General features: G+C 39.1%; 1 protein-coding gene across 14 annotated transcripts in view; it reads left to right on the forward strand.

Moving 5' to 3' along the window:
- PDE4D (phosphodiesterase 4D) overlaps positions 1-12,994 on the forward strand; it is a 1,511,392-nt gene that overhangs the window by 333,300 nt on the left and 1,165,098 nt on the right. For all 14 annotated transcript variants that reach the window (XM_082725937.1, XM_082725938.1, XM_082725936.1 and 11 more), the window contains one exon: positions 6,522-6,656. In XM_082725937.1, the coding sequence (XP_082582063.1) occupies positions 6,615-6,656 (42 nt within the window). In that variant the 5' untranslated portion in view covers positions 6,522-6,614. The remainder of the gene's footprint in view (positions 1-6,521; positions 6,657-12,994) is intronic.

Here is a 12,994-nt window from a genome sequence, read left to right on the forward strand (position 1 = left end):
AGTATGAAAAAGACTGTAAAATGTGACTTATTCAACCCTCAACTGAGGAAGCAGAGATTAAACCCATAAAGCAGTTAGAGAAAACCCGCAAGATAGTAGTTGATATCATGGCACAAGATAGCCTTTACTGTTGGAACTCAGAGGAAGTTGAAAGCTGTGTGACTTGGGGTAGCAGGGCAACTCTCATTTTAGAAAGAAGGACTTCATGGACTTTGAAGAACAGAAAAGTTCAAAAAGTTGAACAATAGAAGTACATCTTAAGAATGTCCATTGAGGGCCAGGAGATAGAAATGAACATGTCACAGTTGTTGGAGGTATTAGACCATTCAGATTAGGGTGAAAGGTTTGTGTTGGGAACAGACCATTAGGTAAAGTCACGTTAAACTTCTAAGTCTCAGGTCACCTGGCCCCTCTTGTTGAGGCACATCGCCCTGGCTTCTGTGAGGCAGCCCAGGGGCTCCTCCAAAGCACAAGCTACAACCTCACTAAAAAGGGCCATCCCTGTGTCAGAAGCAGATTTTACGAAATTCAGCAAGAACTAAGTTGTTGAACTCTGCTGGGCATGCTGACAGATAGCTCTGCGTCATCCTGTAGAGTGGGTTTTAGGAAAATCAGTGCATAAGGCGACATCCCTAGCTGAACAGAGGTCTGGGCAGGAGAGTGTGGAGATCTCAAGTTTGTTTCTGTGTTGTTCTACATAGCCCCCTGATTTCAGGCAAATTGCTTATCTTCCTGTGCCTTGGTTTCCTCATGTGTGCCATGAGCTCTTTGTATATCTCAAATTGTGTAAGTTCTAGCCAGAGCTCAGATAAGGGACATCTTTCACTGGGCATGCTGGAGAAAAGAGGCAGGGTATAAATAGGCAGGAAACTCTCTGGTCACCCTCAGATCTAGACCAGGAAGGACTCTTTTCTCTTAAGTCAGAACTTCAGATGGTATAAGGAAGTACCAGGGCCTTTTCTTCCTTTGTCTCTGCACAGATCTAGCCACAGGACACTGGGGCAAGAGTTCATGCTACCTATCTTATGTGTGGATGGGGCAAATTAGTGGGCATTTAAGGGCATATGGCATTAACTCAAACCTCATCAAAAGTCTGTTTTTGACTCATATGCATCTTCTCCCTTAACTTTTTGAACATTTAATTCTTAAATTGCTACCACCAGGTTTCTTGTTTGCACATATTTTGGTGGACAATCCTTGATAAATTGAGTCATTTTTATTGTACTTCTTTGGGGTTATCTTTTACAGTGATCAAACTTACTTTTTTTTAAATATGTGTCATATCTTCTTATTTTTCTTTTTAGATTAGAATCTAATCCAGGAAAGAGACTGTCTATCCTGGTTTCATTTTTTTTTTTTTTTTAAGATTTTATTTATCTGAGAGAAAGGGAGAGAGAGAGTGATAGAGAGAGAGAGTGCATTTATGAACAGTGGGGAGGGCTAGAGGGAGAAGTCAACTCCCTGCTGAGCAGGAAGCCCGATGTGGAACTCAGTCCCAGGACCCTGGGATCGTGACCTGAGCCAAAGGCAGCCGCTTAACCCATGAGCCACCCTGGCACCCTATCCTGATTTCATTTTGATGTGTATTTTATACAGTCCTAGAAAAACAGATCTTGCTGAGGTGGTGAAGAGGAGACTAACTGATTATCCTTTGATCATTCATAGGCAACGGTATCTGCACCATCCTTCTGCTCTGAATCTAGAAAGTTTGGAGGTTATCTGAGAGCTTAGCAGAACACTTGGCCAGTTCATGATGCCCAATAAATGTGTAGGCTTTTAAAAATTAATTCATCTGAATGATTTTATAATTCAGCAGTCACTACATGAAATTAATTACAATGTAGGAGAAAAAATATGAATTACAAAAGAATAAAGAACAAAAAATTTCTTTAAAATACAAAAACTATATTCATTCGTCTCTCTAACATTTGTAAGTAATTAGAACCTTTTCAGTCATATTTAGAGGGTCTCCCTGTATTGGCACATCTGAGGTTTCAATGAATAGATGCAACTTACATTTGCAGGGAACTTGATAGATTCCAGAAAACTTTTTGACACGCTATCTAATTGATCCCCATGACAGCCTTATGAGGTGGGTTGTGGAGATAATGTTATCTCCTCTTCACAGAGAAGCAAGCCACCGGTGGAGGAAGAAAGAGAATGGATTTTCCTAATACCACTCAGCTTGTGTATATGTCACATTGCTGTAAGTGGAACTTCTTCTGATGCCCAGTTCGGGGCATTTTTCACTCTCTAAAACCTTAATCTCTAGGAAAGAGCCTGTCTTCATGCTCTTATCCTTTCATCGAAGCCACAAAATTTATACAGGTGCTAGAGCTCAGATTCTTTCTCTGAATGTTGCAGCACCGTCTATCTTCCCTACCTCCTCTCTATTTTTAACGTGTTCTCCCTGCAGGAGCTGACTCTTCCTTCTCCCTAATTAACTTTCATGTGGGAACTCCTATAGTAATGAAATTGCATGTGTGAGTGTTCTCTCACCTGGTTTTCTGTTTAGTGCCCCTGGAGGGAGCAAGCGTTTGTGCTGCCTCATGGCATTATCTTTGCTGAGGGAGGAATTCGTAGGAGCTAAATAACTGCCTTCCTGAGAGTAAACCTCCTTTTTTACTTTTATCAAACATTATTTGGTTTGGGCGCAGCTTTGGTATTTGCAGAGGTTACCATTTGTTGATCATTAAAATGCATTGGTTCATGCCGGATATTGGCTGCGAAGCACGATGGCAGCCTCGACAAAAACATGGACTTTGGAGTCTGACAAATCAGGTTGGAATCCTGATTTTGTTATTTACTCGGCAGTTCGGTGTTTGGAGCTGATTTCCTCTTTTGTGCCATGGGAAGAATTCATTAATGGTATCTACCTCATAGTTTTATCAGGAAGATGAAAGATAAATGATATTTTTCTTATGATGAAATGAGCAGAAAAGTGCAATCTGATATTTTTCTTAGGATGCAAGGAGCAGAGAAGTGCCATCCTCTTCCTGGGCTGCAGATCCCATTTGTGTGGAGCGTCTCCCTCCCGCTCTGCTCTCTTCCCCACCCCGCTCTGGGATGCTTTCTGTCTCAGCTCAGTGAGGTGGACAGCAGCAGCTTCCTTTGCCCTCTGGCTCTGTTGCATTTGGCCAGTGGGGAGTCCCAGCAGGAGATCAGAAGATCAGAGGAGAATGAGAGCACATTCATCTCCTTATCTCTTTCCTTTCTGGGTCAGCTGAGACTAGCCATGTCCCAGGGAATAACCTTTTTCAAGGCAGCTTACCCCATGACACTCTCCCCCTAGGTATCTGTGCCCCACCCTTGTCCCTTTTGGGGGCGATAAAAACTCCATTATTACTATCCTTTATTCACGATCACTATCATTTGTAGATTTCTTTACCCTGCTCTTATCTTCCTTTTTATTTTTATTTTTTTTTTTAAAGATTTTATTTATTTATTTGACAGAGAGAAATCACAAGTAGGCAGAGAGGCAGGCAGAGAGGCAGGCAGAGAGAGAGAGAGGAGGAAGCAGGCTCCCTGCTGAGCAGAGAGCCCGATGCGGGACTCGATCCCAGGACCCTGAGATCATGACCTGAGCCGAAGGCAGCGGCTTAACCACTGAGCCACCCAGGCGCCCTTATCTTCCTTTTTAAAAAAGGTTTTATTTATTTGAGCGAGCGAGAGAGAGAGAGAGAGAGAGAGAGAGAGCACATGCGTATGCATGCACACACGAGTCAGGGAGAAGGTCAGAGGGAGATAGAGAGGGGAAGAGAAGCAAACCCCTCACTCAGCGTGGAGCCAGATACCATGCAGGGCTCTGTCCCAGGACCAGGAAATCATGACCTGAGCCCAAACCAGGAGCTGGATGCTTAGCCAACCATGCCATCTAGGTGCCTCCCCCATTGTCATCTTCTTTAATAATCTCTTTTCTAACCCCTTCTTAAATGTCTTAATATGAGTGTGCTATTTATTCCTGGGACCTTAACTGATACATTATTCATTACCATTTATTTGAAAGTATATTTGCTTAGTTCTGTCTTATCTGATGGAGTTGAACACTTTTAAATGGAAAAATAAGAATGGATTGTTGGTGCTTGTCGTTTGGTACTGAGAGAAGAAAAAGGTAGCAATGAAGGCTGATGATGATGGTGGTGGTGATAATGTGAGCTAAGCATTCTTCTAGACATTATTTTATACACATCAGGTCATTTGAAGTCAAAGCACACATGAGTTATTATGATCACCTTTTTGCAGATCTCGAAAACGGTAAGGTTAAGTAATTTGCTGAAAACTACACAGAATGCCCTTGGAGAGCTGAAATCCTAACCTCTTTAGTTTCAAATCCTATGCCTCTTTGGTTTCAAGGTCCATACTTGTTGTAGCCAGGCCACACTGCCTCCTAGTATATAGGCTGAGAAAGCTCAGACCAACAACAGTCAAATTTCAGTTACAGTCATTTGCCTCCCTCCAAATCCACAAGTCCCAAATTCCTATAGAGAAGTCTTTAAGTGGTATCGAGGCAAATTTGTTAAAAACTTGATGAATTCAGCAAGCCTTACCAGGTCAATTCCATGATTCGCCTGATTTGACTGATTCGTTAATTTAAAACCAGTGAGTTACTAGCCCACTAGGGGCGACTGACTATTCCCTGGTTGCCCCTAAGAGTACTCATTAATTACTGAGTGAGTCATTAAAGATTTTGAATGTATTTTTCTCTGACAGTGTATAAGCTTCCCCCAGCATTTAGTTAGATTGTATTTTATTCCTAGATGTGGAATATTTAGTTCTATTTATATTATTTCTGTCCACTTCTTAAATGGACTCAAGGTTGGTTATATAATTTCACGTTTTCTGAGAACTTATAAAATGAAGGGCATTAAAACCCACTGAGAAATGTGGCTAAAGCCCTGGAGGTATGCTTGTCGAGAACTTTCCATTTGTGGATCCCCTCTTTCTTCCAGCCCCTACTCCCTGAAAAATAATCTTCACATACTCAAAGAAACCATATTTATCCTATAAAGTCACTTTTCATTTATGCATTTTTATTTAACCTCGGGCAAACATTTTTATGAACCCTAGAAGAAGACTTTGTATTTCAGTGTCCTTTGGGTCTCCCAAGTTGTGACTTGGGATATTCTTAGCAGTGATAAACTGGATTTCTCTGGTTCTAGCTCTTCCTTGCTGTTGTGGGATCTCTGGTCTCCCTAGAAGTATCTGCCTTTTAGTCTTGTAAGTCTTGAGGGGTGATTGACAGGGATTCAAAATGAGTCTTTGGGCCTTGAGAGTGTGCCACGGCAGGATTCTGGAGAGCCCTGTGCACTGGTGTGAGGGACCAGTGGCTTCTCTGGTAGCTGAGGGCCCAGAGAGATGTTGTGTTCCCTCCTTGCATGTGTTTGGTGTGTTTTGTAAAGTATATATAGTTGCTTTGTTTGAATGTACTTATATTTTTGAAAATATAATTCACACTATCCTGCACTTTGGTATTTTTCCCATCATTTCAGTTAAACAAACTCCTTCAGACCTTGCTTACTGTTACTCTTTTCCCTAAACCTCAGGCACAAGTCTTATGAGAAACTTAGAGTAAATCTAAATGATGGAATACATGCTGTTGTTAGAGTTGGTCTGTCCCCCCTGTTTTAGCCTCCGTCTACAGTGTCAGCGTTTTTGTGTTTCGGTCAAGTCTGTTCACCTTATTCCCATTCTCTTAGAGTGACTTCTTGCCCAAAAGGCATTTCAGCCCACATGCAAATATTCCCAGTGATTATGTCAATCATGCCCAGATTCAGCTGAATATCAGAATGAACACAACTCTGAGAGCTATTGTATTTGCTCATCCTTCAACGCGAAAAACAGAATCTTCCTCTTAATGTCTTGTGGGAAGTGGAGGTAAGGTAATAAGGCTATCATGTCATTCAAGTGGCAGCTACTCTGGGATATTCTTAGCAATCGTAGTTGTTGCTCTACTTGGTAAACTATTTCTCCCCACCGTTTCTTGCAACATCTTTGAACCCAAAGATTAGAGAACTTACTAAATTTGCTGAAGAACCACTATACTGTTTATTACTGCTAATGATGAAACGGGAGGCCACCATGCTATGGTCAAAGGGCTTTCAGATGTAGTCAGATCCCTCTGGTGGTGGACAAGGTTACCTTACTTAGTGAATGCTGAGTGGAAAACTGAGGGGTCCCCGGCTGTACCAGCCAGAATCACCATGCCCACGGCTCACCATGCATCTTCATTTCATACATGTAAGTGTAAATTGTGGCTACCGTACCTATTTTTTTTAAGCCACTAGAAATGTAGACTTGAATATTTAATGGAAAACAGATGGTGCTTGAAATCTCTAACTTACATTTAACAAAAGCTGTTTTGGAAATGCCGCTTGTGTGGACTTTTATGGCTCGAAACACTGCACCATGTTAGCTTGTTGTGCTGAATAATTTAAGAATTACTGTCCTAGTCTGAGATAGCATTTGGAAGTACACGTGTTAATCATATACTTGATTAAACATTTCCTTGCTTTTCTCTTCAGAATGCCATTTGGCTTTTGAGTGGATAATTGTTGCAGTGAAAGCAGTGACATTGGAAACAACTATTGTCCGCTTGAATTACCTGAAGCACCACCATGAAAAGAAATACCTGTGATTTGCTTTCTCGGAGCAAAAGTGTAAGTACGTTTTGTTTTCATTTCTTATCTAAAAATGCGTACACATAATTTTTTTCTGTTTTCTTTATATTTTAATACGGTGCTATCCTGAACAGGCTTGTGGAAGCCCCTTCTCCAACTTTCAGTTGTCGGGCTGTATGCAGCTTGTTAACAAATGGAGACTTGTTCGTCTCTGTGGCCTGGTTGACATTTGATGGGAATTCTCTTTCAGCCAGTTTGTAAGCCTTACCATTCATTTGTATAAGCCTAAAGGTATGAGACTGGACGCTCTGAGATTTGGATTGATGCAGAAAATTGTATGATTAGAAACCGAAACTGAGGAAATTTGTGTTTTGAATATTGGATTTTCTGGGCAAGTCCAAAAGGATAAAGTTAATTAATGCTGCTAAGTACCTCAATCATTGACGTTCCAAAAGTTCATGTACATGGTGAATAATGAGAATAGTTGATCAGGAGGACATCACTTCCATGAGTGGTCTACTCTAGCATATGTCTCTAATTTCTCTCCTCCTTTAACGTTTTTTTAAGTGAATGTCCTCAGGGCCCCACTGTAGATTAAGCCCTCTTTCCAACTACCTACTCTCTTTAAGGCACCGAATTAGTAATAATTTTTAGATTCATATTAGCTTATGGAAGGAAGTATAAGAAAACAGAGCAACCCCAAGAAAGCTACACAAGGCAAGGATGAAAAGAGGCAGTTAATTTCTATGAGGCAAGCTCTAAGAACATGTCCCTTTGTTCATTTACCCAAAGGGAAAAAAGGCATCCAAACAGATGCAGTTGTGACGTAGGAACATTCATTTGAAGACATCAGAAAAACCACAAATGCAAACACATTTCTCTAATATGAGAACTCTTTGTGTTATAACCCGTGATTCTTTTGTGATGGCCCAAGGCCATCTCTGATTCTTTCTGCGGAATTACTATCGGGCTTTTCAGGGTGAGCAATGCCTGTGGAGAGGGAAGGATAGTGTGCTCAGTAGGTTTTCTTAAAAAATGAGGATGTACCCAGAAGTGTGCCAGTTCTTGGAGTCCAGACGGTGTTTAATAACCAACGGAAGAAATCGAACAAACTCTGAGGAAATGTCGAAGTTATTTGTTTTCCTGGTGTGTTTGGTTGTATGGATTACTAGATAAAAGAAAGGGCTATGGCTTGGAGCCTGGAGTTCCTTTGTTCATCATATAGTTGCTCATTGTAATAGGAGGTGACTTGCATACAAATGAGCCAACTGCCCACACATCTTTCTGTTACTGAGTTTTTAAATTTTAAGTTAAATATGAAAGTAAACCATTCATATAATGCTTCTTTCTTTCATTTAATTTCATTGCCATGTTTCCATGTGATAGGAAAAGAAATGTGTAAAGGCAAAGGAGAGAATATTTTGGATATTTAAAAAAATATTATTAAACATTGCCCTGTTCTTGGAGGAAAGCATTCTAAAAGTAAATGATTAACTGGGCACTGACTTTAAGGAATTATGAGCATTTAATGATGCTAGGAGATTTCCTATTTATATTTGCTTAATGCAGAAGTTTTCATCTTGGTGGAAAGGCTCACAATTCCCAGATTAAGAGAATCTGAATTGCCTATGTGTATCTAAATGCAAACAGTAGAGCTCTCATTTCACTGCTTCTTAGCTTCTCCAAAATCCACTGGCATAAAGAAAGTGCTTCCCCTTAATTACATGACTCTAGGCAGGAAATTGCTGTTTCTCAGAGAAAAGAGCCAAACTTTCTGCCTAGTTAGAAATTGTCACCTTAGAGTTCCAAAAGTTCATCTTGCACAGGTCTGGAAAAGTCATCCTGTGCTTCTTAAGTCTCTATTATAACAAAGTCCAACATTATGCACTTAGAAGTAGGTGTTTCCTGTTTTTGATGAGGAAAATTTTAAGAATTAATTTGGTTTAGGATTTGAGAACGTTGGTCTTAGGCATTATGACATTTAAAAATCCAAAGAGAATATTCTAAATGTTAAAATGGCCTCTGCTCCTCCCTGCATGTCTCCACGTATATTGTATGTGTCACTGTGAAACTTCAGGCATACAAAAGAGAGGAAAAAAAGATCATCTTTAGACAATTATTTATCCCTGAGCACTTAAAGAGTGGTTATATTTTTCTCCTCACATTCAAAATCTGGCATAGTCTTCTTTTTAATGATTAGTGCTCTGAATTCTTCCTCTATTTGGAAAGGATCCATGAAAAATTTTAGCTATCAAAATATAAACAAAGTACTCTTTGCTTTAAGTGACATTTTGCTCCTTTGGGAGCATAATTTGTGGTTGTGGTGGATAAAAATGGGAGGAACTCATGTGAATAGTACAAAAGCGAAGCATGGTCCCCAGGGGCTTCACAAAAGTGAAGCGTGGTCTTTAGGGTCTCCTGTGCGAGAGAGACATGCATCAAAGAATCACACACATAGCTGTAAAACAGTAATTCTCCACCATATTTCCTTCCATAGGGCAAATACCTTCCACCCGTCCTCCTATGTAATGGCTTCTTTCTCCATCCTAGAATGTAAACTTCCTGAGACAGAGGCTTTGCTTATTTATTTGTCACTGTTTCTCTCACATGATAGGTAATTATGTGGTAAAGGAACGAGGGAAGGAATACCTCATGATACCTGTTGAGAGAAATGTCCTAGCACGGTGATGACATATAACAGAATGACTTGACTCAGTCAGGGAGGGCAGTCCAGGAGTTCCTGAGAAAAGGAGATCCTTAGGGAAGTCTGTAATCTGAACCGTGACTTTGGCTTTCAGGCAGAGTGAACTTGATGCATCTTGATCCTGTAGTGTTAGGGAAAGTGGTAGCCTCAAGGTCATGAACAAAACCTGGAATAACGAATCCATGGTGGTAACTGTAGGGAGGTAGACTGAACATAGTTAAGAGATATTTGGGGAGGAAAAAAAGATAGGGCTTTTGGAAAAGTATTAGATGTAGGATCTAGGGGAGAGGAAAGTATGGAAAATGCCTCCTGGGCTTGTAGTTAACAAAATGGATGCTGTCCTTCTGCCGAGGTGGAAGGGAGGGGATAGGGAGAGGGTTAGTCTGAGTCCACAGCTGTGGAGATGTGCAGTGTTTCAAGATATAGAAGGGTGGAAAGCAATCTTCCTTAATTCACACAATAGATAGACTGGGAAACTCAAGTTAATTATTAAACATATACCGACTGTTGATTCAATATAGAAAATAGAAGGATACTATTATTGAAATTAAAAAACAAAATCCTGCAAGGTTAGCCCCAAGCTGCCTTCAGCAGATCTTCAAGTTGCCTTTATCTGCTTAAAAGTCTTACCTGGCATCCCCAGTATATCTCTGGAAACTGAATATGGTGAACAGGGGGAAATACAGTGACAGTTATTTCTCCTTTGGTTTTTAATTTATTGGAAAGAAAGACTGTTTATTCCTGTAAAATATTATGTGTGGAAAAGTGCTAAGACATAGCAGCCTTAGATATATTCTCTTATTTCCTCATGTGTAAACAAAACAGGACTTCTATTAGTTGCTTTAAGAGAAACTTTCAAAATTCAGCTCATAAAAATAGGTGTTACTTTGTCAGTATTTTTGATGCTATAATGTGATTTCTTTTAAAGATTTATTTATTTATTTGACAGAGATCACAAGTAGGCAGAGAGGTAGGCAGAAAGAGAGAAAGGGAAGCAGGATCCCTGCTGAGCAAAGAGCCCAATGCGGGGCTCGATCCCAGGACCCTGGGATCATGACCTGAGCCGAAGGCAGAGGCTTTAACCCACTGAGCCACCCAGGTGTCCCAATGTGATTAGTTTTGATCTATAGTTTTATATTGTTCCTGAACCAAGTAAAATATGTAATTTTAAAATTTATTAATGATTATTTTCTTAAAAATTAATTCAAAATAAGTCAAATAATATAAGCTACATCAATTTAAAGTAAATCAGAGTACTTACACTGCTGATTAAATTGAAAATGGCTAAATGAGTTGAATGTCTAAGTGGGTTAATAGTGTCAAACATTATTAGGATGAATTTATATGTAAACTTTTATAGTAAATGGACAAAATTTAAAAATCTTATCATTTTTATCATGTTATTAAAATATGAAATATTTTAAATTTTGCCATTGTGATTCATAAATTTATCTATGACAATGAAAGAGGTCCACAAATTTAAGAAGTGGGCAACTGTTCTACAATACATCGCACATCAGGTGAAAATATCAAAAGCAAGTATTTTAAGCTTTCCTTTACTCACTTACATAATTGTTTCAACTGTCCACACCATTTGTTTTTAGAATACATGGTATTAATATTTATCTCTCAGAAAAATGATTTCACTCTATTTTACAGGGCTTATTAACTTTATGGAGTTGCTGGTATATGGTTTCTTATAGTTGGAAGAGAACTTAAAGATCTTCCAACTCAGCCCTTTTATTTTGCTGATAGGGAAACTGAGATGTAGGTCAAGGAAAATGAAATGACTTGCCTGAAAGGTGGCTTGGTTTAGTTGAAAAAAAAAAAAAAAAGTGAACTTTAAAATCACACAGAATGGGGTTCAAAATCTAGCTCTTTCAATTCTCCACTGTGGAATATTTGACAAATTACTGACTCCACTAATGTTATGGGTAATGGGGAAAGGACAATAACTGCTTGGTATATTGAAGGTACCTAATGAGTTCTATCTCTGGCTTTGCCCTGGGGTTACCATAACTTGTAAGCAAGAAAGCCTGTGTTCTTTCCTCTCTGTGGTTCTGAAAATGTAGTCAAAGCTGGGATTAGAAATAATAATGACTGTCTCTTAGCTGCTTTTACCTATGTTAAGTGCCTGTAAAATGCCAGTGTTGGGAAAACCATGTTGTCCAGGTGAAGTTCTGTAAAAATTAGGGCATTCAAGGAAAAACAAATTTAAAATATCATAAAATACAAAGCAGATGATCACTTAGGTAGCATCTGGTTCTTTATAAACCCTGTATTTTCTGATTTAATAATAATTACAAATGGAAGGAGAAGAAAAGGAAAACCCTTGGTCTGGCAGAAGACCCTTTCCATGAAGTGTTTATTTCCAGCAAGAAATGTTACAGTAGAAAATTCTCCCATACATTTTGTGATATTTATGCTGTACCTCTTTTTAAAGTTTTCAGGCCTATTCCTAGTGGACTGACATTTCATTTTCACATGTCTCATCTGAAGTCCTTGTGACTTCTTGGGAGTTTTATACCTCTTGGGGCATTTGAGGTCACATTTGTTTTTTCTGGGTGCTGGTTCTTGGTCCACATGCCGAAAGGGCAGAGCATAAACAGGATTCTCTCCGTACTCACCTTCCAGGGGGTCTTCCCCATCTGTGGAAGCTGGGGACAGTTCTTGCTGCTCTGACTTCTGCTTTCATGGGACTGAACAAGTCTTATTTTGTACAACAGTTACAGATTTTAGTGTTTTACTATAAAACCATCCTATCTCAAAACCATGGTTGGTGCAATGAGGCTTGGTGAGTATATGGGGCATATACTCATATAGCATAAGTTTAAAGGCAGGAAAATCCTGTGTAGAAGGGAAGCCTTATTTTTGTTTACTATTCTGGATTATAATGGATCAACTAATTTCTCTATTTAAAATTTGCCTTTTCCTAACTCAAATATGTTTTCATGAAGTCATCTAATTTTATTCTAGAACAGCATTTAGTTGTAAACATGTAGGATTTTTTTCCCTTCTATCTACATAGTATAGCAATTTAGGACAGGAAGAGTAATTAATAATGATTATGCTTTTTGAAGCTGTTAGAAAATCTTATGAAAAGTGCTCTAGCAAGAACTCTGCTTTTTTTTTTTTAATGTTTTTTTTTTTTTAATTTTTATTTTTTATAAACATATATTTTTATCCCCAGGGGTACAGGTCTGTGAATCACCAGGTTTACACACTTTTGCTGCAGTGGTCAAGACTCTACCCCAGCCTTTTAGCATGCTCTGTTAACTCTAGTGGTTCTTCTCAATCCACTGGTCCCAAAGATAAAGGAACCATTTACAGCAATACTAGCATCACATCCATGACTCAGACTTTCCTTGGCATTTCTTCAGTGAAATATTTATATAGTATGACTTTTCTGAGGTTAAAGACTTAACTCCACCAGCTTGTAGTTCTGTTGAAAATAATTCTTAAAATAATAGATTTACTTTTCTTTGTATTAGGAGTAATAATCAGGATAGCACAATGTTAGGTTCTCAAGCTTTTCAATATTGTAATATACTTTCACTGATCTGGCTTTTTACTGTATTACCAGTATAAGGGAGCCATTGAGATCCAGTGCAACAATCTCAAATTTGGGCTTCAGAAAGAAAATGTTAGGACTCCTGTTTATATTTACTTTCTT

Source organism: Mustela nivalis (genome assembly GCF_964662115.1).
Source record: "Mustela nivalis genome assembly, chromosome: 3".
NCBI classification, from domain to species: Eukaryota; Metazoa; Chordata; class Mammalia; order Carnivora; family Mustelidae; genus Mustela; species Mustela nivalis.